Here is a 23,479-nt window from a genome sequence, read left to right on the forward strand (position 1 = left end):
TGTCCAGGGAAGCAGGCTCTGTATAGCATCAACTGGAAAAACCAGTGTCTACAAGCTCTCCCACGTCACCATGCCCGGGGTAGGTCCAACAATTTGAGACTCATCACAAAGTAGGTCATTTCCACCTGGAATCCCACCAGCCCCTTGTTCAGCATCTTCCTGTGCCAACCAGGGTCTCCTCCCTGCATTTGGCAGGCACACAATGATAATAGGTGCCCTGGCTGGAAAATTCCAGGGGGTTGTGCTCCTTCCTCTTCCCCGTGTCCCCAGCTCAATAGGAAAGCCCCACAGATTCTCCTGAAGTTTGTTCTCAAACAGTGTGCACCCTCCTGCCCGTTGTCACCACTGTCATCTGAATTCAGGCCTCCATCATCCGAATTCAGGCCTATGTCATCCCCACCATCATCTACTGGCTCCCCCTCCCTGCTCGATTGGGGACTATCGCTTCTGTGGTTTAATTGTGTCCGCAGTTTAAATCTTTAGCACCCACTCAAGCCCTTTCTAGTTGCACTTACTGTTTCTCCAAATGTGTCCCAACATTCGCCCCTCTGTGGTTCTGTTCCTATTAACCCCCAAACTGCCCTCCTCTCTGTGAGTGTTCCACGTGTCACATCAATGTCTATCAGAGGGAAGAGCACCCAGCCTTCAAGGCTCACTGCAAACCCTGTGTCTCTCCCCTGAAGTTATTCCTAAGGGTCCTAGCCGATAGGGAGCCTATGCTCTGAATCCTCCTGGTCTACTGTCTACACTTGTGCAACACTGGCCACATATGGGACCTCCTATCAGAGCTGCTCATGTTTCTGCCTAGATTCTGGTTATAATCCGAGGCAGCTAGCTGTCCTCATTGTTGCTCTATCCAAAGAAAGGCAAAGAGGGGTGGTGGCAGGAGTGAGACTTTGAAACTAGGCTTAGTGTGGGTTCTCATAGGGCCATAATATGCCCTGAGGTAAATTACTTAATCTCTCTGAGCTTCTGCTTCTCCTCTGCAAACAGACTTAACCTCGATCATACAAGCAGTCTGGGAGACTAGAGATAATATATGCAAACCACAGTGATTTACAATGACCGTAGCAATCAATCTGAAATACTTCTTGAGGTGACTACACAGAACAAATAAGTCAGAGTATTGCAGACTATAAAATTATCATGTCAATTTTTTTTTTAAGATTTTATTTATTTATTTGTCAGAGAGAGAGAACATGAGCACGAGCACAAGCAAGGGGAGTAGCAAGCAGAGAGAGAAACAGGCTCCCTGCCAAGCAAGTAGCCCAGTGCAGGACTCAATCCGAGGACGTGCTTCATGACCTGAGCTGAGGGCAGAAGCTTAACCGACTAAGATAGCAAGGCAACCCTATTATCAATTTTTAATACGTGGAATTTGGATTATATTTCTGTTCTTACAATAGAACTAGTATAGACCTCAAAGATGCCCCTATTGATTATCAGCAAACACATTCTCCAATAACTAGGCACTCTGAATTTCAACCTATCTTGCTCAAAACTGTTAAAATGAATTTACTTAAAAACCAACCAATAAAATTGGTTGAATTCTATGCCCTATTTGAGGTTTTGATCCCTATGGCACCAAGCACTACTTTAACCTAAATCTCTACTTTTGGGACACCTGACTGGCTCAGTCCATTAAGAGTCTGTCTCCAGCTTGGATTGTGATCCCAGGGTCCTGGGATCCAGTCCTGCATCAGGCTCCCTGCTAAGCAGGGAGAGTGCTTCTCCCTCTGCCTGCCACTTCCCCTGCTTGTGCTCATTCTCTCTCTCTCTGACAAATAAATACATAAATCTTTTTTGTAAAATAAATATCTACTTTCATTTTTTCTCTGCTGTTTGTTTTTCTGGTTTTTTGCATCTTATACATGGAAAATTCCTGGAACCTGAGATATGCTACCAAAGGCATGGGCGAATAGGGCAGGGTGCCAGCCTAAATCACAGCCTCCATCACAAACCAGCTAGGTAAATTTGCCTGCCCCATATTCACTCCTGGGGGCCCTGGAGCAAGGTTTCCTGACCATTAGTCTACTGGGGCCACGCCCAAGAAAACAACATGCACAGCAGAGCTACTCACTCCGCAGCCACTAGAGGGTCCCACAGCATTAGGTAGGAAGCAAGGACACACCTTCTCCCTACTCAAATCGCTGAAGGCGCCTCTTGCGGCCCTTGCTTTCAGACCGGAAACAGGATTGCCAGGAAACCCGAGTTAGCTGCTGGCTGACGCTGTGGAGGTATCAGTTCTGACAAAGCAACCCACTCTTTTCTTTTCTTTTCTTTTCTTTTCTTTTCTTTTCTTTTCTTTTGCTTTCTTTTTTTAAGATTTAAGATTTATTTATTTATTTGAAAGAGACTGAGAACTCACGCGGGGAGGGGTAGGGAGAAGGACAGAGAAATTTTAGCAGACTTCTCAGCGGAGCTCTGAGCCTGAGGCCGGGCTCTATCTCACAACCTCTAGATCACATACGCCCACCCCCACCCCAGAGATCACTGACCTGAGCCAGTGGAAACTTGGTTTCCGACTGTGCCACCAGGAGCCCCCTCACTAAGCAGCCACTTTTTACAAAGGGTTTGACTCACGAGGGCCCCATAGGTCTGAGCCCTCCCCAGCCACATTCCAGTATCACCAATGAGCACAGTCTCTGTGGCTTAAACAACTTTTTTCCATACAGCCCGCAGATTTTTTGCCTGCTCTCAAGGGTTAATAAAGGAAAAGGAACCACATGTGAGGCTGGCAGATTACAGCCCACAAGAAGCAGCTCCTCCCCTGCAGAGTCTGCCCCCAGCACCAAGCATTCTTGGAGTTCAGACAAGCTGGTGTTCTATTACCTAACTCAAAGTGCACGGGTCTTTATTCTTCCTCTTTGCAAGAGACCAGGGGAATTGGGATCTCTGGTGATGAGAAAAATGGAGCTAAAGTTCCCAGATTTTTCTTTTTTAGCCACCTCAATCCATAACACAAATGGATTCACAAACTTTTTTTGGGGGGGGGGGGATTTATTTGAGAGAGAAAAGGGGGAGAGGTACAGAGGAGAAAGAGAGAGAATCTTTTTTTTTTTTTTTAAAAGATTTTATTTATTTATTTGTAAGAGAGAGAGAGAGTGAGAGCGAGCACAGGCAGACAGAGTGGAAGGCAGAGTCAGAGGGAGAAGCAGGCTCCTTAGGAGCCTGATGTGGGACTCGATCCCAGGACGCCGGGATCATGACCTGAGCCGAAGGCAGCCGCTCAACCAACTGAGCCACCCAGGCATCCCAAGAGAGAGAATCTTAAGCAGACTCTTCGCTGAGCCCAGAGCCTGACCTAGGGTTCAATCTCACCACCCTGAGCTCATGACCCTGAGATCACCACCTGAACCAAAACCAAGACTCAGAAGCCTAACCAACTGTGCCACACAGGTGCCCCAGATTCACAAACTTATAACAAATTTTCATTCAGGTTTTGATTATCTCTTTTGGAGCATTGCTAAGAGAGTAGAATATTCAGGAAAACATTTTTAAATAATTATAAGACCTGGGGCACCTAGGTGGCTAAGTGGATTAAGCATCTGCCTTTAACTCAGGTCATGATCTCGGGGTCTTGGGATGGAGCCCTTTGTCCAGCTCTCTGCTCTGCAAGGAGTCTGCTTCTCCCTCTCCCTCTGTGCTCACATATTCTCTCTCTCTCTCTCTCTCTCTCTCTTTTTCAAATAAATAAAATCTTTTTTAAAAATAGTAATAAGTATAAGACCTTGAGGGGTTGGTTTCTACCATTAGGATGACTTCACATAAATCACCTCATATAATTCCCATAATAATTACCCCCCCCCCCAGGATAGGAATTTAAGAAATTTTATAGATGAGGAAACAGAAAGCATAGAGACTTACCTGCCCATGGCACAAAGCAACCCAGCATAACCAGGATTCTATACAGGCTCATCCAGCCCAACCCACCAGCCACTTAATAATAATTATGGTTAATGTTAGTGTGGTACTTACTATAGGTCAGGCACTCAGCTAAGCATTTGCAAGCATTTTTTCATTTATATTCATGACATCCCTGTGAGGCAGGTTCTAAGATCAAGTCCCTTCTCCAAATGAGAAAACTAAAGTTTGGAAAGGTTAGGTAACATGTGTGAGATCACATGGCTAAAGAGAGGCATAGAAACTAGGATTCACCTCAATTCTGTGCTCATAACCACCATGTTAAGACACAGCAGATTGTGCCTTCACCTCATGTCCTATCACTCTCCCCTCTGCTCCCCACCATGCTGCAAGCACACCCATGGCTTTTCAATTCCCCTGCCCACCTCCCAGTCTCTGCACTTGCTTTTCCCTCCACAGGGAAAGCTTCCTCCTAGCTCCTGTTCTATTTGCAACCCTAGTTCCTTCTCTTCCTCTATGTCTTCAGTATACTCTTCCATGACTTTTTTTTTTTTTAAGATTTTATTTATTTGTCAGAGAGAGAGAGCAAGCAGGGGGAGCTTCAGGAAGAGGGAGAAGCAGACTCTCCACTGAGCAAGGAGCCTGATGAGGGACTCCATCCCAGGGGCCTGGGATCATGACCTGAGCTGAAGCCAAACACTTAACCAAACTGAGCCACCCGGGTGTCCCTCTTCCCTGACTTTTTACCTAAAACATGTCCCCTTTAATCTTTCTCTCATTCAGACTCTTGTTTTTCCCATCATGTTCCTCATTACAACCTACCACAATTTTTATATTCGTTTAGTTTTCTCCTTTGCTTGTATTTTGTTTGTCTTTCCCACTAGAATGTAAGGCCTTGGAAATTTTTCTGTCTTGGTCATTGACATAGCCACAGTACCCAGACCATACCAGGTACCAGAAGGTGCTCAGTTAAAAGAAGAAGAGGTGGGGGGGGGGGAGAAGAAGAAGGTGCTCAGTACATATCTGATTGAATATAACCATTATAATGTGCAGTTCAGCTATAGAGGAAGCATGTAGTTTCCAAACCCAAGCTAAGAGTTCGGTGTCGTTGTTGTTGTTGCTGTTTTTAAGATTTTATTTATTTGAGAGAGAGAGAAAGAAAGAAAGAAAGAGGCAGACAGAGGGGAGAAACAGATCCCCCCACTAAACAGGGAGCTCGACATTAGGGCTCAAACCCAGGACCTCGGGGATCACAACCTGAGCCACAGGCAGACATGTAATCATCTGAGTCACCCACGTGCCCCAAGAGTTCAGTGTTTAAAGGAAGGGAGGGAGGACGACAGACAAGCTACAGTCTTTCAACTTTTGCTGCCCCAGGAGACAGGTTAGCAGAGCAAATACAGCCTCTATTCAACCCTCAGGGGCCCTGGAGCGAAGCCTGCTCAAAGGCATTTGCCCACAGAACAGCCATGCTTGACCACCCGAGAGGTTCTGTCTCACAGAGGGGGAACCACGCAGAAGCTAGATCCACTGTGCAGAACCTGCTGCCTGCTGGGCAGAGCTGGGTGCCTTCATGGTCACTCGCTGCTTCATTTTTTTTCTGTCAACACAGAAGATCAGTGTCTATCCCTATTTTGCCCAGAGGGAGACTCAAGTTCACAGTGGTGTGATGATCCAGAGCCTGGTGCTAGAAAGTGGGATAGCAGCTCACACTCCTTTAACATTCTTCAGCAACTCCCTGTTACCTTCAAAAACAAGCTCCAAACCCCTTAGAAGAGTATCTCAGGCACCCCAGGAAAGGCACCTCCTCTCAGGACTGGAGCAATTCCTAGGATAGTGAAAGACCCTAGAGGACCCGTACCCAAGGACGCACTCACAGACCACTGGATGCAATAAGCAAGAGGATTTTATTCGGGCATGCTCGGATTCCCAGGGACACTTGACCAGGATGGGTCAGTGCCTGAGAGCCCCGATCTGTTTCGGGAGTCCCTTAATATAGAATTTTACAGTCCATTACATCAGAGCCCTCACTTTTCTAGCCAGTAATTTCAAAGCATTACAGTAAGGCCTACACATAGGTAGCCAATCCTTTAAAACCAACCATACATTCTGGCCAGTCACCGTTCAGGTAGTGTACAGTAGAGGGTACGTGTTGAATTGCACGTTTCTAACCTTTATCTGTATATGTGCTGAACCGCGCGTCTCCAGCTAGCGTACGTGCCGAACCGTACGTCTCCGGCCTTGGTACGGGAGGCAACCCTTATCAATTTTACTTAGTAGTAGGGGAAATTCTTAACAGGGGAAGGGTATAACTTTATTTGATTACACAGCGAACGAGGGTTTAAGCAATTTTTCATTTCTTAGCAAAGCATTAGAAGCATTATTATACAGAAGCCAGACACACAGCGGGTTAAACACAGATTTTTGCTATTCGTTATCCTGTTATGCTGCTTGCTGACTCCCTTATCTATGGTCAGCTGGCCACAGTTTCTTAGTTAGCATAAGCTGGTTATAAAAAGAATGTTAAAACCTATAGGCTATAGTATAATTCTGACCTGGGGTCCTTCAATAGAAGCACTCACTCCAGGATTCCATGCTCTAGCACATGCTTTTCCCTCCTGTCCGCACCCACACAATCTAAGCCCTACTTGTCCTTTAAGATTTCTGAGAGAAGGGACGCCTGGGTGGCTCAGTTGGTTAAGCAGCTGCCTTTGGCTCGGGTTGTGATCCCTGGGATGGAGTCCCACATCGGGCTCCTTGCTCGGCGGGGAGCCTGCTTCTCCCTCTGCCTCTGCCTGCCATTCTGTCTGCCTGTGCTCACTCTCTCCCCGTCTCTCTCTCTGATAAATAAATAAAATCTTAAAAAAAAAAAAAAGATTTCTGAGAGAAATCTATCCAAGCAAATAAACAGATGGGCAAAGGTATTTATTCAAAAATAGTCCTATTGTATATCATTATAATGTATGGCAGTTAAAAAAAAAAAAAAACTGGTAACAACCTAAATGTTCAAAAAATATGGGAAAGGTTTAATAAACTGCTTTGCCCTATTTACAGTGTACCACACTTGGGGGGTTGTTGTTTTGTTTTGTTTTCTGGATTGCCATCAACCAGTCTAGACCAGACAACTGTAAATCTGTGCTTTTCAACTGAAGTACCACGGACTGCGGTGACTCCTTACCAGAGCTCCCTCACTGTCTTTTGCTACAACTATGATTCGCAACAGTAACAGAGTTTCCCTGCAAACAGCTAGGCTGCACATAGTTTCTGTGAGCTACAGGCACAACTTGATGCACATGAAGAGACAAAAAATGTGTATGTTTTTGCCAGACCTGGGAGCACCATGCCTTCTGAGGACCCAAGAGATTCTCGGGGAGGAGAGCCAGTTCCACGAAAACACGCCACCATGCTGATGTGTGATCAGTTAACAGTGTAATTCTTCAACTCCCGACTTCATGAGCATGCTACCAAAATTTCTGGCACACAAAAGAATGCCATTCTATCTGTTAGGGTTATGTGGTAACAGGTAAACCCCCAAATTCCACAGTTTTCTTTCTCACCTACATAACTGTTCCAGTGAAGCTGGGCCTAGTTTGCAGGTGGTTTTCCTCCATTCAGTGATTCAGTAACTCAGGCTCCTTCCAACCCCCTAAAGCCTCGGCATCTAGCAAATGGGAAGAAAAAAATGTGATAAAGTAACCTCTTAACTAATTTCATCTGCAAGTGACACACATCACGGCCAGTTCCATTCAACAGGTGACTAATCAGAGTCCCACCTGAGTGCAACAGGTGCTGGGATCCCAATTCCTGGCTGAGCAGCCACAGCCAGCTGACGGGAAGAACACATTTCTAGTGAACAGGCCGCCCTCTGGGCTCTAACTACAAACCTCAAAAAGTTAAGAACGACCAAGTGACAGGTTTTGTTTCCACGCGGAGAAGAGGGACAACTCCCATTGCTGCCTCAGTGGTGGGACAATGCCCTCTGCTCCTAGCATTTAGTATACTAGAACATACCATAGACCTGGTGGAGAGCTTCACCATTGCCTTTGGTTCACTCCAGGGACCACACTGAGTCAGGCCTCTGTTCCCATTCCTTGGATGGCTGTTAATCTAAAAAATAAAATTGCCAGTTATTTTACCAGCAAATATGGGTTTATTTGGGCACAGCAGAGAATTACAAACTGGGACAAGCAAACGTAGGCAAGTCAGAAGAACAAAGGAGGACTGCTCTTTTATAGAGGAAATTGGAAGTTCACAGGCACTGTTACAAACATCAAGTCCATTCAAGTAAAGTGAGAATGTGAAGGGTAGTGGCTTTTCATTGGCTGGGTTGTGACAGTCTCTCATTGGCTGGATTGTGCTAGAAAGCCTTCTCCCTCCCTCCTGAATAGTAAAGTAGTATCCACCTGGAACGTCCCTCTCTTCCTGTTGGGTCTGCCTTTGATGAGTGCTGAGCATGAGAGCTCCCCCTGCTGGCTTCCTGACTCCATTTGAAACAAGATTTTCTTTGATTTTCACAGGGCCATTCTGTCTTTTCCATTCTGCGCAGCTCCCCTTCCCGCTGCTACTCTACCATCCTGGCTGAGCAGCTCTGGCTCAGGCGCTGCTGCCTGATCCCGTTGGTTGTCACTAGGGAAACTGAGCTTGCGTCACTGTATGCATATGGTTTACAAGGCCTAACTACTTTCTCAAGAAAGAACTGTTTGGGGGCACCTGGGTGACTCATTCGGTTGGTTGTGTATCTGCCTGAATTCAGCTCAGGTCATGATCACAGTGTCCTGTGATACAGCCCTGCCTCGGGCTTCCCACTCAGGGGGTAGCCTGCTTCCCCCCCTCCCTCCGCTCCTCACTCCCCCACCCCCACCGCATGTGTGTGCGCGCGTGCGCTCGCGCTCTCTCTCTCTCTCTCTCTCCCTCCATCAAATAAATAAAATATTTAGAAAGAAAAAAAAGAAAGAACTGCCTGGCACAACATCTTCTAGAGGGAGAATATAGGCATGGCAGACACTTGGGACTTTATGGACCTTCCAGTACAAAAACATAAGAAGCTGCACAAAGACAGAGATAGTGGCCATCCTGCTGACCATTTTCACCACTGCATTCTCAGCACTTCACAGGGTTTCAAAAACCCGGTTCCCTCCATCTTTGGAACCAAAGCTACTAGGAACTGGAAGGCCTCAGCTTCTGGCACCAGCAACCAGAAGAAGAGAGTAGAGAAGCTACAGTGTAGACGAATAGGGATTAAAAAAAAAAAAGAAAAAAGAATGAGTAAATGAATGAGCATGTTCTTGATAAATAATGACAGAAAATAGTAAAAAGAAAAAGAAGAGAGAAGGAAGGAAGGAAAATAAAGTATTATGAAACAAAAATAGAACACATAATTCTATAACAGTGTGATCACAATTTAGAAATCTCACATCAAAAGCAAAAAAAAAAATTTTTTTTTTACTTATTTTTGACAATTTTCAGTGCTTCCTATCCCCTCACTAAATTACTACCACCCAACCCACCAATGCAGATTTAACAGCACTGTCACAATGGCTACCCTTTGCCAGTTCAGGCTGATGTCTGACAACTCTTCAAGGAAAAGTGAATGTGCTCCACTGGGGTAGAGAAAGCTTCGGAGTTCTTTCTTCTTGCATCTGGAGCTTTTTCTTTGCCACCTACTTCTTTGTTGAATAAGTTTTATGTTTGGGGAGAAATAGGAGAGAGAGCCTGGATCCAGATCCATTGCCTTTTTTCTGAATTTACTTTAGGGACCAAATTTGAGAATTTGGGTTCAATTTTTTTTAAGTCCCCCTCCCTTCCTGCAAATCCCCAACTTAGAAATGTGTGTGTGTGTTTCTCCATTCTTGACTAAAACTTGGGGCCTGGGAAAAACTTAGAAAGTATATGGCAAAATTTTGAAGAATTCCCCCCTTGAACAGTCACCACCAGGGTTGCAGGAACCCAGTGTAAGTGAGAACTGAAATTCAAATTGAATTTTCCTAGCAAAAGCCAAGATGAGTCACATGGTAGCACTTGGAGGATTCCCCGAGTCTGTTCATTCCTTTAGGATCACTCACTCCTCTCCTCCCAGGACCTCCCCTGGGAACAAAGGAAAACCCAGGACTTGGGACTAGGCCCTTTTCCACCAACAGCTGCTAGTAGTTTGCATTTAACCCTAAACAGCAGATAAACGAAATGGGGGGAGGAGGAAAACACTGTGCATCCACTAGAAACCCTTGGGTTTTCTCTAAACTTCTTCCAGAAACTTCTTAAAGGGCTCCGAGAACCAAACAGGCAGATTACAGGACAAAAAGGAGGCTTAGAAACTTTGGTCTTAACAATGTCACCTACAACTGAAACTCAACTATACACCATGTGAAGCCATACACACTAAGGGGTCAATCCCTTGTCCAACAAGGGGCCTGTGTGGGAGCCGACAAGCCAAAAGCACCCTCCATCCCCCACTCTGCAGGGCAGGCGCCAAGCAGAGAACCGGCTTCTCTGCCAGATGTGGGCTGCCAGGGGCACAGGCCAAGGAGACCCTCCGGACTGCAGTCCTGGGCCTAATCTGCGAATAAAACGCCTTGGTTGTCGTTTGGGCTCCACGTGCCCCTCCCTCCCTGCGGAACCATCTAGAAACTAATTCCTAGACCTGTAGGTTACCGAAGAGCCGCCTACATCTGGTTCTGGGCCAGCGCACCCCACCCGCAGAACGGCTGGATTCTTTGATTTCCTCGCGCGCTCACTCTAAAACCAAACCCGAGAGGAAGGGCAAGGCCCAGGGTGGGGATGCCCTGAACTATCCGAGAGCCCTCGAGTAGGAAGAGACGTTCACAAAAATGCTCTCAGGCGAGGTGAGAGCGGGCGGAGTCCAGGGCGCGGCGGCACCGCCGGGAGGGCGTGTGCCTGCGCCGGGTTGGGGTTGGGGGGTAACAGGAAGAGGAGGGCGGGGTGAGGGGGCGGGGTGAAGGGGTGGGGTGAGCGCGCCCGGGGCACCGGCCCAGGCTCCTCCTGCCTCCCCCTCCCCCTTCCAACCCCCGCCGCTTACTAAGGCTCCCAGAGCGCCGCGTTCCGCTCACTGGCCGCGCGTCCCACCCAGCCAATCGTCCCTGCTGCGCCTCGGGCCAAGGTGAGTTCCGCCCGCCGCTCCCGGGCCGCCCCCAGCCCCGACCTGGCGCCCGGGGAAGCCCCCCGTCGGCTGTCGGGGCTCGCGCGGTGTTCCAGGCGCCGGCGGCTGCTAGCTGTCCACTTCTCAGCGCCCTGGGCCACACCCCGGCGAGGCGGGCAGCGCCCCTGCCCCGATCCTCACGGACTGGAGGAGGGGCGCCCGTCCTTTATTGCCGGACCACGGTGTGGGCGCCCTGGGGCCTCTGCCCTCTCCTCCCTTTCCATTGCTCCTTACTGCCACTTTTCCACCAGTCTCCCGAGTTATCCGAAATCCCACTTCTCGCCCCTTCTTGGCTGACATGTTTCTCTGTGGGCTCGAGCTGCAGGCTGACCTCTGGCCAGATGTGTGTGGCCTCCTCCTCTGAGCTACACGGACCGAGCTGGACAGGTTGGCAGCTTCCTAAAGGGCACTGCTCAGTCCCTCGCCCAGATGCTGCTGGTTGGGCTTCCTGTTGTTTGTGTGTAGGTCTATTTGTTTTCGTAACAAAGCTTGGCTAGCCGGCGGGTGGCGGAGAGGAGAATATAGGAAGGGATTTCCCTACTGAAAGGATTCCCTTCTTGCAATCCTCATTAAACAAGTGGAACTATAAAGAAGGGAAGAGTGGCCTTGATGAAAGACCTTCCAGCCCGGTGCATGAGCAGAGATAGACTTGCCCTTGGTACCGGGTCACAACTTGAGCTTTGCCAAAGGAATGCGGCTTCCTCCAGCCCTGAACACTGCTAACTGTCCATTAGACTCCACCTAATTGAAACCGGGACTCTGAAAGGTGGGTGGTTGGGGCTGGTGAGGAAAGCTAAGGAAAGCCCAGCAGCTACAAGCTAGGCAGAGCAGAGCCCTAGGCCAGACTCTGAAATACATCAAGTCCACCTCCCCTTCCCTCTCGAGGGGAGCTGGGAGCATCCTGCAGGGCTGGTGAGCACAAAGGGCTCCCAGATTCTCCTAGAGCAGGCCCGTGACTCAGCTGTGAGACCATGCGGGTGTGGCCCCAGTGGTTCCAGATAGTCTGTGCAGATGATTCGGACAGAACACTTCCCGAAGAAGGGGAACTGTGCCATCTCAGAGGGCATTTTCCAAGAGGAAGTGAGTCACACCAGGACTGGCCAGCTATCTGAAGGAGAGGTTTCTGGACTGAACTGTGGGTGAGGGCAGCAACTGGATTGGCAAGGCCAAGGTGAGACGCACCCCTGTTGGGTGATTGGCCGGCATGCCTGCTGGCAGCCTGCCCCAGCTTTACTTGTGAGGTAGCTCTTCCCATTAAGATGTTTTTAGCAGCGGCTGCAGGTTTCCACCCCCTAGCTCTGCAGCTTGAGTTTCAGACTGCTGCAGTGGCTCTTTATACCCTGCACTTCAGAGGAGACCAGGGTCAAAAAACACCCAGACAGTGATCTTTGCCTCCACCATGTTCCAGCAGATTGCAAAAGATAATACCAGAGGCTGGGGCAAAAATGAGTTCATATAACTCATGGGAAATTTCTTCATCAGCCTGGCCCCCACAGATTCCTAACCTGTTTCTATTTCTTGTCTCTCCCGGATGGCATATATGCCTTCCTTGACAGCCAGAAACTACTTTCTTCATCGTGGTCCTTGACCCATTTGAAGTTTCTTATTTCAGTCCTTCACGTTTTCTTGAGGATATTCTGGCCATAAAGTACGCTGATTTTTAGATGATGCTCTGCCCTGGCTTTTTTTGCAAACAATACAGGATGGGCCCTTTTCCTCCCAAGTCTGGCCTTTGACCAGCCCCTCAAGCAGCCGCCCCAGTGAAGTCAGCCCTTGGTCCTGGTGGAGCTAAGACTGGGTGCCTCCCTGCTTTCCAATGAGAGTTCCAAAAATGTGGCTTTTTTAGAGCACTGCCCACTTGGTTAAAGCACAATAGTTCAAAGTTGAGGGAAACAATGGAATCTTTTCAGGGTTTTGATGTGTAAGTTAGCACTCTGAGTGCTGGGAAAGCTGGAATGAAGGCTTAGCATCTTTCTTAAGCTTTTCATTTTCCTGAAGACTCAACAATTTAGGAATCTCATACCAAAAACAAAAAGAATGAATTTGCTTATTTTTTAACAATTTTCAGCACTTCCTACCCCTTCACTAAATAACTACCGTTCAGCCCACCAATGGTTTTTTTCTTTCATTTATTTATTTTCAGCATAACAGTATCATTATTTTTTCACCACACCCAGTGCTCCATGCAATCCGTGCCCTCTATAATACCCACCACCTGGTACCCCGACCTCCCACCCCCCCGCCACTTCAAACCCCTCAGATTGGTTTTCAGAGTCCATAGTCTCTCATGGCTCACCTCCCCTTCCAATTTACCCCAACACCCTTCTCTCTAACTCCCCATGTCCTCCATGCTTTTTGTTATGCTCCACAAATAACCCACCAATGGTTTTAACAGCACTGTCACAATGGCTACCCTTTTCCAGTTCAGGCTGATGTCTGACAGATCTTCCAGGAAAAGTGAACATGCTTCACTGGGGTAGAGAAGGCTTCTTGAGTTCTTCTTGCATCTGGAGCTTTTTCTTCACTGCCCACATTTTTGATGAGGAAGTTTTATGTTTGAGGAGAGGCAGGAGAGAGAGCCTGGATCCAGATCCGTTGCCTCAACTCATTTTTTCTGAATTCTTTTTAGGGATCAAATTAAAAAATACCTCTGTGTTAAATTTAAAAAAAAAAAAAAGGAAGAAAGAAAGAAAGAGCAAGCTTTCTTTTCTTTTCTTTTCAAAATCTCCAAGGCAGAAGGAAGGAAACCTCAAACACATTTTTTTAAATAACAGATGTTTGTTTTGACACATACCCTGCCAATTATTTTCTGGGTGGGCTGTAAGAAAACTAGGGTATGGACAAGACACAGAAGAGCAAAGTAAATCAGCTCTCTTGCTCTTTAGAAGTGTCCTTTTTGAAATTACGGTCTGGATCTGGGCATGGGTCCAGAGCAAACATTTGGGATCACTCAGGAATAGACACTTTTCTAAGGAGGCCTCATGCTCCCTGCTACTCCCAGGAGAACCAAAATGTACATTATTGTCACTCATTCTTACCACTCCATTGAGCAGGCTGTGGGAAGGCAGGCTGCTTAAGGAACCCACAATCTAGTGGGGAAAGAATCAGAAACACAATTAACTAGAATTCAGAATATATTTTTAAACAGTATGCCATTAGCTGGTGAACTCCCCAGTGGCAAGCACCAGGGAGAGAGAGAGAGTGTGTGTGTGTGTGTGTGTGAGTGTGCATACCAGCCTAACGTGCACAGCAGGTGCTCAGTGTAGGAGGACCAGAAATGGAAAATGTAATTACCACCACTGTGATTAAATTTGGGGAGTCCAGGGTTCTTTTCTGTAGAGAGAACTGCACAGAGAAAAACTAGAGTTCTGAGCCTCCATCGTAAAGCCCTCTTACCCAGGCAAACAGGTAGGGAGGACACACAGACATCAGAATAAAATGACTCAATAAAAAAATGCAAGAACGATGAGGTAGTTACAGCCTGTGGAGTGCACAGTGTGAACCAAAACACAAGAAAACAGCAGGAGTGAGAAGAGAAAGAGAAGTCATGTTCAGGGTCTGGCCAGACCTGTTTAGCAGGACACATTTTTTTTTCCCTGCGCTCACGGAATGTGCTTTTGTCTGTATCCTACTATTCCAACATTCACAGGCAGCCCCTGTGGGCCGCTTCCCCACTTCACCCCAGCTTCACATCCTTCTGCCGAGCTCTGAACTACAAGGGTTTCAGTGCAAACCCGGGTGGTCACACGTGCACTTCAGGTCCTGCCAAGGGGCTTGTCTGATTGATTCATTCATTCATTTTGCAAACGCTTATCTTGCAGTTCATAGAACAGAGTAATTCACAGTTCTTCCCCTGGAGGATCTTAAATCTGAGAGGGAGATAGGTGAAAGTTAAATGGATTGAGTGTTGCAGGTGCAGAACTAGGTTGTCCTGGGTACGCAGGATGCTGCCCCCTCTTAGCCCCAGTGAAAATGGAATGGAGTGTGTTGTGTGATTGGGGAGATGGAAGCGCCAGATTCAGGTCCCTGAACTTGCTCCTCTAGTACCAATGGTCAGCCCTGCAGCCTACCCCACCCAAGACAGGAGAGCTACTGACTCAGTGGGGCAGCAGCTGCATTGGGGAAGAAGAGCTCCGTGACTCATCCACTAGCTAAGAGAACAGTTCTAATCACAACTTTTGCCCCTTTTCCTTCATCTTACTTGAAAACCAATGCTCTGGCTCCTTCAAAACAATAATTTGCTTGTAGCCTTGCTCAGTACTCTGGGCACTGGTTCCTGATGAGACCGTGGGCATCTCCTCTGCTTATCAAAGCCATTCACCTCCATGAACTCAGATTCCTGGCTAGTCACTGTTCTGCGTTCTTATTTCAAAGGTCTACCTGACAAATAGGGAGTTGGCTGGCTGCTGTTCTTACTACCCATTTGTTAAATAAAACAGCGATGGGGAGGGGAAGATGAGGGACACGTGGCTTCAGAGAAGAAAGCTTCATAATGAATGTGGACAAGTAGGAGTGGGACTGGAGTCCTCTGAGACCTGAGCGTTCACTCGAGTTAGACTGGCCTCACTCTCTCAAAGAAGATATTCAAGGGTCGCCAAGATTTCCTGTTTACAACTTATATTCCTTAGAAGTTCCTAAATTAGTCTGTTCTCCCATTATAGGGGTCCTTTCTATGCCATGTCCCCTTTCTTCTCTGGCTTTGCAGTGCACCTTCCCTCTGCTCTGTGCAGAAGGTGAGCTGGGTGTCTGGTGACCAGTACCAATTTCGGCACCTTTGCTAATCGGTTATGAAGAACCCTGCTGCTCTGAGCTTAGACACAGAGGGTTGTTTTTTGGGGTTTTTTTGGTTTGGGGTTTTTTTTTTTTTTGGTTTTTTTTTTTTTTTTAATACCTCTGGTCACTGACTCCTTTTCTGAGTTATTTCAGACCTGGGTGGTATCCCACATCTTCCCTCCCCTGACTCGTTCAGCTCAGTTCTCTTAAATTGCTCAACTTCCAGAACAATCCAGGCAAGGGCAACTCCATCTAAGCACTGTGGGTTGCCATTGACAACCACTGGGGCTGTGTACGAAAGGAGGAAAAGGGTGTGGTTCCCCTGGAATTCATCTCACAGTGGACCTTGAAGCATTAATTTGCTGATCTTTCCAAGAGAACTGCCTTTTGGATGAATCACACCAGAGTCTGGCGTGTAGCATTCTCTAGAGTAGCACATTCTTTAGCATGCTGGTTCCTGCACTTATCTGGGGATTAAAGGGGTAGAATTTACAATTCAGAAGTATAATTGCTCAGTCCCCGTGGTCACCAACTAGCTCTGCCTTCTCCTCTGTAAAAAATAGCATTTAGAAATCTGTGTTGAACACAGATCCGTCAGCAGCAGGAACCAGACCAAAATCATGTTTCTGGTTTCTTTGGGCACTCTAGCCAGGGAAGGTGCCAGCCTCTCCATCAATCTGTACTCAAAACCTGTTCTTGTGCCGTGGGGTTTTGGGAGGCTTACTTATTTTTCTTTAAGATTTTACTTATTTGATAGAATGAGAAAGAGAGCACAAGTGAGGGGCGGCAGGGGAAGCACCAGAGGGAGAGGGGGATGCAGACTCCCTGTTCAGCCGGGAGTCCAATGTGGGGTTCAATCCTAGGACCCCGGGATCATGACCTGAGCTGAAGGCAGACACTTAACTGCTTAACCAACTGAGCCACCCAGGCTCCCCTTTGGGGGCTTTTTCTTTTGTTGTTGTTGTTTGTTTTTGGAGTGGTATGCTGCAATCTCCATTCAGGTTCACCTGTTTCTGTCTCTCCACTAGTGTGATCTTAAGTGATGTTGGCCAAAACTACTCTGTTCTGACAAAACATTCCTTCCAATGAAGCCAAAATCCACTGAGTTTGTATTAAGCACCAGGCACCGGGTCTTGATGTGGCATATGCCCCCAGATCATTGTACCTGAACAGAATGATCTGACATGTTTCCTTTCCCTTCTTTTAAACACTTTCCAATGGAAAGGTTTTGCTTTCCCACTGTGCCCCAGAATCAGAGTGGTTCTTCTGTGCTTCCTGCCAAAAACTAGGTCCCCGAAGGAGTTGGGGATATACTGTTACTTGTTCCTTTTCAAGAAACTAGACAATGAGCTTTGAGTAGCTTTGAGAACCTGCATTTTACTACCAGAGATGCAAGCAATGTGTTGCAATGAATAACAAGTTCAGACCTTTAGTAAAGAATACACGCCCAGAAAACAAAATTTATTTGTAATCAGATTTGTATTTTTCTTTTTTCTTTATTTTTCTTTTTTTTTTTTTTTTCTTTTAAGACAGAGAGAGAGCACATGCATGGCGTTGGGGGTTGGGGAAGGCACACTGCAGAGGGAGAGGGAGAGAGAATGTCAAGAAGACTCTGCACGGGGGGTTCATTCGGTTAAGCATCTGCCTTTGGCTCAGGTCATGATCCCAACATACTGGGATCGAATTCTGCATTGAGCTTCCTGCTCAGTGGGGAGTCTGCTTCTCCCTCTCCCTCTGCTGCTCCCCCAGCTTGTGCCCTTTCTCCCTCTTTCTCTCTCTCAAATAAATAAATAAAATCTTTAAATTAAATACAATGAAGACTCCACACTGAGCAGGGCTTGATCTCATGACCCTGAGATCACAACCTGAGCCAAAACCAAGAGTCGGACACTCAGCCACCTGTGCCACCCAGGTGCCTTTTTAGCAGAATTCTAAACCTAGACTTAAACTGAATCAGGTTACCTAGTTAAGCTTGGAGCATTAACCAGGTTTGACTGTGTGGGTTGTTGGTATTCAGACGTATCTAAGAGTCAGTCTCATGTACCAGTGGCAAGAGAAAAGATGAAACCTCTGCTCTTTCAGTAGATGCTTTGTCTGTTAAAAATAGGAATTGCTTTTCCAGATGATTAGTTTTTATTCTTCATTAGGTGATTGATGCAGACTTAGTGGGCAACTAGACAAATTCCTCATTTAGAGCACCAATACCTGAGGGGCCCATTTCCATCAGCAGGAGGCCCAACACCTGAGGTGCATGGGGCCAGAAAGGGTCACATGGATGACCTAATCCTCTTCCTTCCAGTTACCCACAGAAGACTGGCAATACATGTGTTTTAAAAGCTCATGTAAACTCTTTCTTTACATCTTTTAAAAGGTTTCAACAGACCTCACCAAAATGCCATCTCAAATGGAACATGCCATGGAAACCATGATGTTCACATTTCACAAGTTTGCTGGTGAAAAAGGCTACTTAACAAAGGAGGACCTGCGAGTACTCATGGAAAAGGAGTTCCCTGGATTTTTGGAAGTAAGTCCTGAAAGGCCCAGAAAGAACCAGGCATGAACACCGGGACTTCTAGTCTTGGTTGCTGTTCCTTCCACTTCCCATCCCTTCCCTGCGGAGGCCCCTAGTAGAAAAGTGTCTTTGTTCCTTTGCTTATTAAACATTATTGAGGGCCTACGGTTTGTAAGATGTCATAGGGGAAGCAAAAGGTAGAGAAGACACACTCCCTGCCCTCAAGGAGCTTACAGTATGAAGGTGAAATAAGGCTGCACACACAGAACCACAAGATGTCCATTGAGACAGAGACAGAGAAAAAGGGCCTCTCACCAGAGAGGCATCAAGCAGGAAGTGGCCACCTCAGGTCATAAACCTGGCATTGGAGATCCCACATTCTCTGTTCACATCCACTCTGAGCAATTCATGTCTCTTCTTAGATCCCTTCAGATAAAGGCTTTTTAAAAAATAAGTGTCCTGCTCTAATCTACAAAGGAATGGTGTCAAGCATCTGCTGAATGAGAGCCAAGTGTGACTCAGAGATCACTGCTTTCTGCACTGAAAATGCTCTGAGAACACAGCTTGAGTCCCACAGACAGAGGGGCCCATTAGGACTAGGAGAGGACTATGCCATCAGCTCAGACACCTCACTCAGGACATTAGGCCACAAGGCATAGTTGTCCTTTTACATCGTAGCCCCTTAAGACGTGGCTGTGGTGTTTAACCGAAGGGGAAACCTTGCTTGACAAAGTACTAGCATGAAATGCAAGCCCCTTTCTCCCTGCCACTCCTGTGGTCATTTGATAGGATCGTTACTGGGGCGCGTGGGTGGCTCCGTCAGTTAAGCAGCTGCCTTTGGCTCAGGTCATGGTCCCAGGGTTCTGGGATCGAGCTCCATGTTGAGCCCCATGTTGGGCTCTCTGCTCAGCGGCAGCCTGCTACTCCCTCTACCTCTGCCTGCCACTCCCACTCCCCCTGCTTATGCTCTCTCCCCCGCCCCCTCTCTCTGTCAAATAAATAAGTAAAATCTGAAAAAAAAAAAAGAGGAAAGGATTGTTTCTGTGCTTGGGGTAGAAAACTGCATTAGCCTCTAACAGGTGAAGGGAGCTGATGGTAAAGTGCTGAGTCCTGCGTCTTGTCAGCCCGGTGCTGAGCACATGAGTCGAGCCCCTGCCTCCCGAACCCATAAACATGGAGTTTTACAGTACGCTCTGATTCACATGTTATCCACGCCAGTTAAGTAAGTGGATAGGCAGAGCCTGACAGCAGGCTCACAGCCACACGGGCCACGATGCTAGCCCAGAAGGCTGCAGAATATGCCGCCACTCTGCTTTCACAGCCCCAGACCATGAATTAGATCTGGCTTTGTCCTCACACTAGCCAGGTGGCATTGGCTTCCGGGCCTCAGTTCCGGCCCCATACATGAGAGGGCTGGACACAGTCACCTCCACACTTCCGCTCTCGGGGATCCTCCCAGGCAAGCATAAAATGCAGGGGCATGTGTTCCTTGTAAACCTGCCCATCACACAAAGGCATTCTCCGCATACTAACTCCTTGTTAATTGTGCTGTTGCATAAAATGAGAAGTGAAGATGAAAATCATGTGAGACCCAGACTCTCCATCTGAAGGCTTGGTGGCATGAGAAATGTAAAGGACGTACAGACTCCGGAGTACAGAATGTGGCTGTGCCATTTATTCCAGGCACAGGTCCTAATTCCGGACACACCCACACTTGCTGCACTGATGGAGTATTTTGTTTCTAGAGTTGACCTCTGTGTCATCCAAATTTCACTCCTGACCGCAGCCAGGAAGCTGGGGGTGAGGCCAGAATTAACTGAAACCCACCAGAAGCAGAGGCAGCCACACAGAGTGAGTCCTAGGTGACAGCTTAGGGTGGAGTTTACAGTCCTCGAATGGGAAATGTTGCTGCTTTAGCATAGGGGGTTTCTGGGTGCAGTGTGGAAACATCCAGCACTCCTGAGACATTGCGCATGAGTTTCCTCACTCATATGCATAATCCGTGGAAATGCAGAGACTTCCCCTGAACACCTTTACACCTCCAGAGGGCCTCATTTCCGTCACTGGTTGATGGTCTGGCCCCTGGAAGAGCAGCCACACTACCACGTCTAACCATCCTCACCATCCTCACGAGGAGAAGGAGAGATCTGAAACTTACTGCCTAAATTATCTTACAAGATCTTTTCTTAAGGAGATTCCTTTTTCAAGGATTTGGCCACACTGTCAGAAACAAACACTTGTTAAGAGGATGTAGGCTGGGGCACCTGGATGGGTCAGTTGTTAAGCGTCTGCCTTCAGCTCAAGTCATGATCCCAGGGTCCTGGGGTCGAGACCCGCGTCCAGCTCCCTGCTTCGAGGGAAGCCTGCTTCTCCCTCTCCCACTCCCCCTACTTGTGTTCCCTATCTCGCTGTGTCTCTCTCTGTCAAATAAATAAACGAAATCATAAAAAAAAAAATTGTAAAGAGAATGTAGGCTGACACGCTGCAAAAAAAAAATGGGAACTTTAGGGTGGTTCTCAGGCAGAATCCTGTGATCTTGAAAATTGTGGAATTGGCTGAGGTAGAAGGAGAGCAGATCAGAAGGTCATGCCAAGTTCACAGCGGTATGTATATGCAGTGGACTAAGAATTAGGAGGCCTGGTCTAGCTTCTCTGACATGAATCTCCTCTTCCTAGAAATAGGCAATTCCTAATATCTCTATAGTTCTATGAAAAGAGACCATGAAAACTTCTTTCCTAGCTTATGAATTGAATATGATTTTACTGAAATGCTCCCTCAAGGCAGAAAAATACATTTAGGTGACCTCCAAAAATCACTTACAACCTAAAACAAGAGTTCAGATAATTGGAAGATTATATTAATTAATGGTTCTCAGCAGAGCAAATCAGAGAAGGTTGGCACAGTAACCACTGACCAATATTTCTTGCCTTTGTTCTTTTTTTCAGAATCAGAAAGACCCTCTGGTCGTGGACAAAATAATGAAGGACCTCGACCAGTGCCGAGATGGCAAAGTGGGCTTCCAGAGCTTCTTCTCGCTAATCGCAGGGCTCACCATTGCATGCAATAACTATTTTGTAGTACACATGAAGCAGAAAGGAAAGAAATAGGCGATATTGAGCACCACTCCTACCCAATGAGAGTTCTTCCGAAGGGTCTCTTAAGGAATCTGTCACACAGCTTCCCTCTGTATAAAGGATTCCATTGGCAGTTGGGGACCCTCAGAAAATTTACAAATAAAATCCAACCCCCATTTGAGAAGCAGAGAAAGAAAAGTCAGATAAGCTTTTGATTTTTATATTGTTTGCATCCTCTTGCCCTCAATAAACAAATTCCTTTTTTAGTTCCTCACTTGAGATGGATGGTTGTTCCTTCTTCAGAAATGCTTGGTCCCTGCTTCATTCCTGAAGAGCCTGCATGTCCTTGGGCAGCCTGCTTACTGCAGAGTGGGCAAAGTGGGAAAGCTGTCTCAGTTTAGCCTTAGGTCAGACTTCTCTGACTGATCTGCCCTTGGAGCTGTGTCTAGCTGAAGGACCAAAACTTCAAGGATTGAGAGAAGGCACTTCCAGAATATATCCTAATTTTATCATTGCTGAGCACCTTCTTGTCTAGTTAAGTCAGAGCCTTTCCAACAAGCACTTTGAATGTCTGAGATGTCAGAGTCCAATTTTCATTGTGGAGTTTCAGCAGTCTTGGGTAAAAATAAGCCTGTAAGACAACCGATCAAAAAACAGAGTCTGGTGTGATGCTTCAGTAACAACACACTAACATATGTTGAGTTGTCACGGGATGTGTCCTGATTAGATTGTGATGGCAGGAAACAGGCCAGCACAACTTACAGAATGGGGTAGTCTTTTCTGCTGAAAATGAAGTGCTGGTACCAATGTCCTAAAAAGCAGCCAAATGCTTCTCCCAGCCCTGTCTGCCTACTGCAGGCTCCGGCATATGTGCATTGTGTGCTATATGCTTACTGATAACAATGCCCTGTTTTTATGGAGAGACGATGTATGAATTGGTATATGAAATTGCTCCAGTTAAATAGGTTGGTGAAGATGGAAACATTTGTTCTAACGACTGGACACTTCAACAAAATTCTGGGGAAAAGCTCAGTATAAGGTCATCCATCCTCACAAGGAAAAATATGCAAAAGAGAACAGGGTAGTCCAAAACTAGCTTTGGGAAAAGGAAATCTGTAATCAAAGACACAATTCTACCATTTTATTTTGTCTCAACCGAGAAATGAGCAAGCTAAGATAACACAGCTTTGCAGCGATGGGATTAGATCAGGTTTACAAAGAGGGATTTATTACAAGGTATTAGAGGAAGGGTTGGCTAGCTGTAGAAACTGAGCCCAGGAATGTCATGTCACAGAACTGGGTCACTAAGGGGCCTGGACTGGGAAGCCCTTGCTACAGCGGGCAGCTCCAGAACGACGCCACCCAGATACCCATTTCCCTGCCTCTTCCCACACAGGACTTGGCTCCCACCTGAGACTCAAGGAAGTATATCTAATGAGCAGAACTGCAATCCCATCAGAGCCTTAACTTCCAGGGAGTCTGGGAAGTAAGAGTTTCACATGTTCCAACCTCTGCACATTAGGAGTTGACCCATCCACCGTGTCTGCAACAATGATGATTATTTAAAAAAAGGGGGGGGGGGGCGGGCGCCTGGTGGCTCAGTGGGTTAAGCCTCTGCCTTCGGCTCAGGTCATGATCTCAGGGTCCTGGGATCGAGTCCTGTATCAGGTTCTCTGCTCAGCAGGGAGCCTGCTTTCTCCTTTCTCTCTCTTTCTGCCTGCTTCTCTGTCTACTTGTGATCTCTCTCTGTCAAATAAATAAATAAAATCTTAAAAAAAAAAAAAAAAGAAAAGAAAAGAAAAGAAGAAAAATCTCAGTATTAAAAAAAAAGATTTTATTGATTTTTTTAAAGAGAGAGAGAGTGCATGTACATGAGCAGGGAGGCTGGGCTAGGGAAAAGCTGGCTCCCCACCCAGGACCCAGGGATTGATCCTCACCTGAGCCAAAGGCAGACGCTGCACCGACTGAGCCACCCAGGCACCCCAACCACAGTGATGATTCTTAATTCTAACGGGACTCTTCCAGCCTGTAAGTTAAAGACACCATGGCTCTAAGGAAGAAGGCTCCAAGAGATAACCTCTGACAGCTACAGGGAATGGAGAA

The 23,479-nt window shown here is 47.0% G+C and overlaps 1 protein-coding gene and 1 long non-coding RNA gene across 4 annotated transcripts; one reads left to right on the plus strand and one right to left on the minus strand.

Annotated features, from left to right (window-relative positions):
- Positions 1 to 6,349: 6,349 nt before the first annotated feature.
- LOC106004118 lies at positions 6,350 to 12,117 on the minus strand. Of its 3 annotated transcripts, XR_001176990.2 has the most exons (4): positions 11,349 to 12,115; positions 7,876 to 7,971; positions 7,422 to 7,525; positions 6,350 to 7,337 (listed from the first exon to the last, which is right to left on the minus strand). It is a non-coding gene; the product is annotated as an uncharacterized LOC106004118 (long non-coding RNA). The 3 variants fall into 3 exon arrangements; XR_006607604.1 differs by having other exon boundaries at positions 6,350 to 7,525; positions 11,021 to 12,117; XR_001176989.2 differs by having other exon boundaries at positions 6,350 to 7,525; positions 11,349 to 12,114.
- On the plus strand, positions 10,827 to 21,650 carry S100A10 (S100 calcium binding protein A10). Its single transcript, XM_045083057.1, has 3 exons — positions 10,827 to 10,978; positions 18,162 to 18,314; positions 21,248 to 21,650. Exons 2-3 carry the CDS (start codon positions 18,183 to 18,185, stop codon positions 21,407 to 21,409), a joined length of 294 nt encoding a protein of 97 aa, XP_044938992.1. The 5' UTR covers positions 10,827 to 10,978; positions 18,162 to 18,182; the 3' UTR covers positions 21,410 to 21,650.
- The last annotated feature ends 1,829 nt before the right edge of the window (positions 21,651 to 23,479 follow it).

Source organism: Mustela putorius, unplaced genomic scaffold, assembly GCF_011764305.1.
Source record: "Mustela putorius furo isolate JIRA1106 unplaced genomic scaffold, ASM1176430v1.1 tig00000695_pilon_pilon_pilon, whole genome shotgun sequence".
Classification (NCBI taxonomy): domain Eukaryota; kingdom Metazoa; phylum Chordata; class Mammalia; order Carnivora; family Mustelidae; genus Mustela; species Mustela putorius.

Coding starts and splice junctions, on each gene's coding strand:
- S100A10 (XM_045083057.1), top strand. CDS start 18,183: ATGCCATCTCAAATGGAACATGCCATGGAAACCATGATGTTCACATTT. Junction 18,315..21,247: donor AGTTCCCTGGATTTTTGGAA/GTAAGTCCTGAA, acceptor TCTTTTTTTCAG/AATCAGAAAGACCCTCTGGT.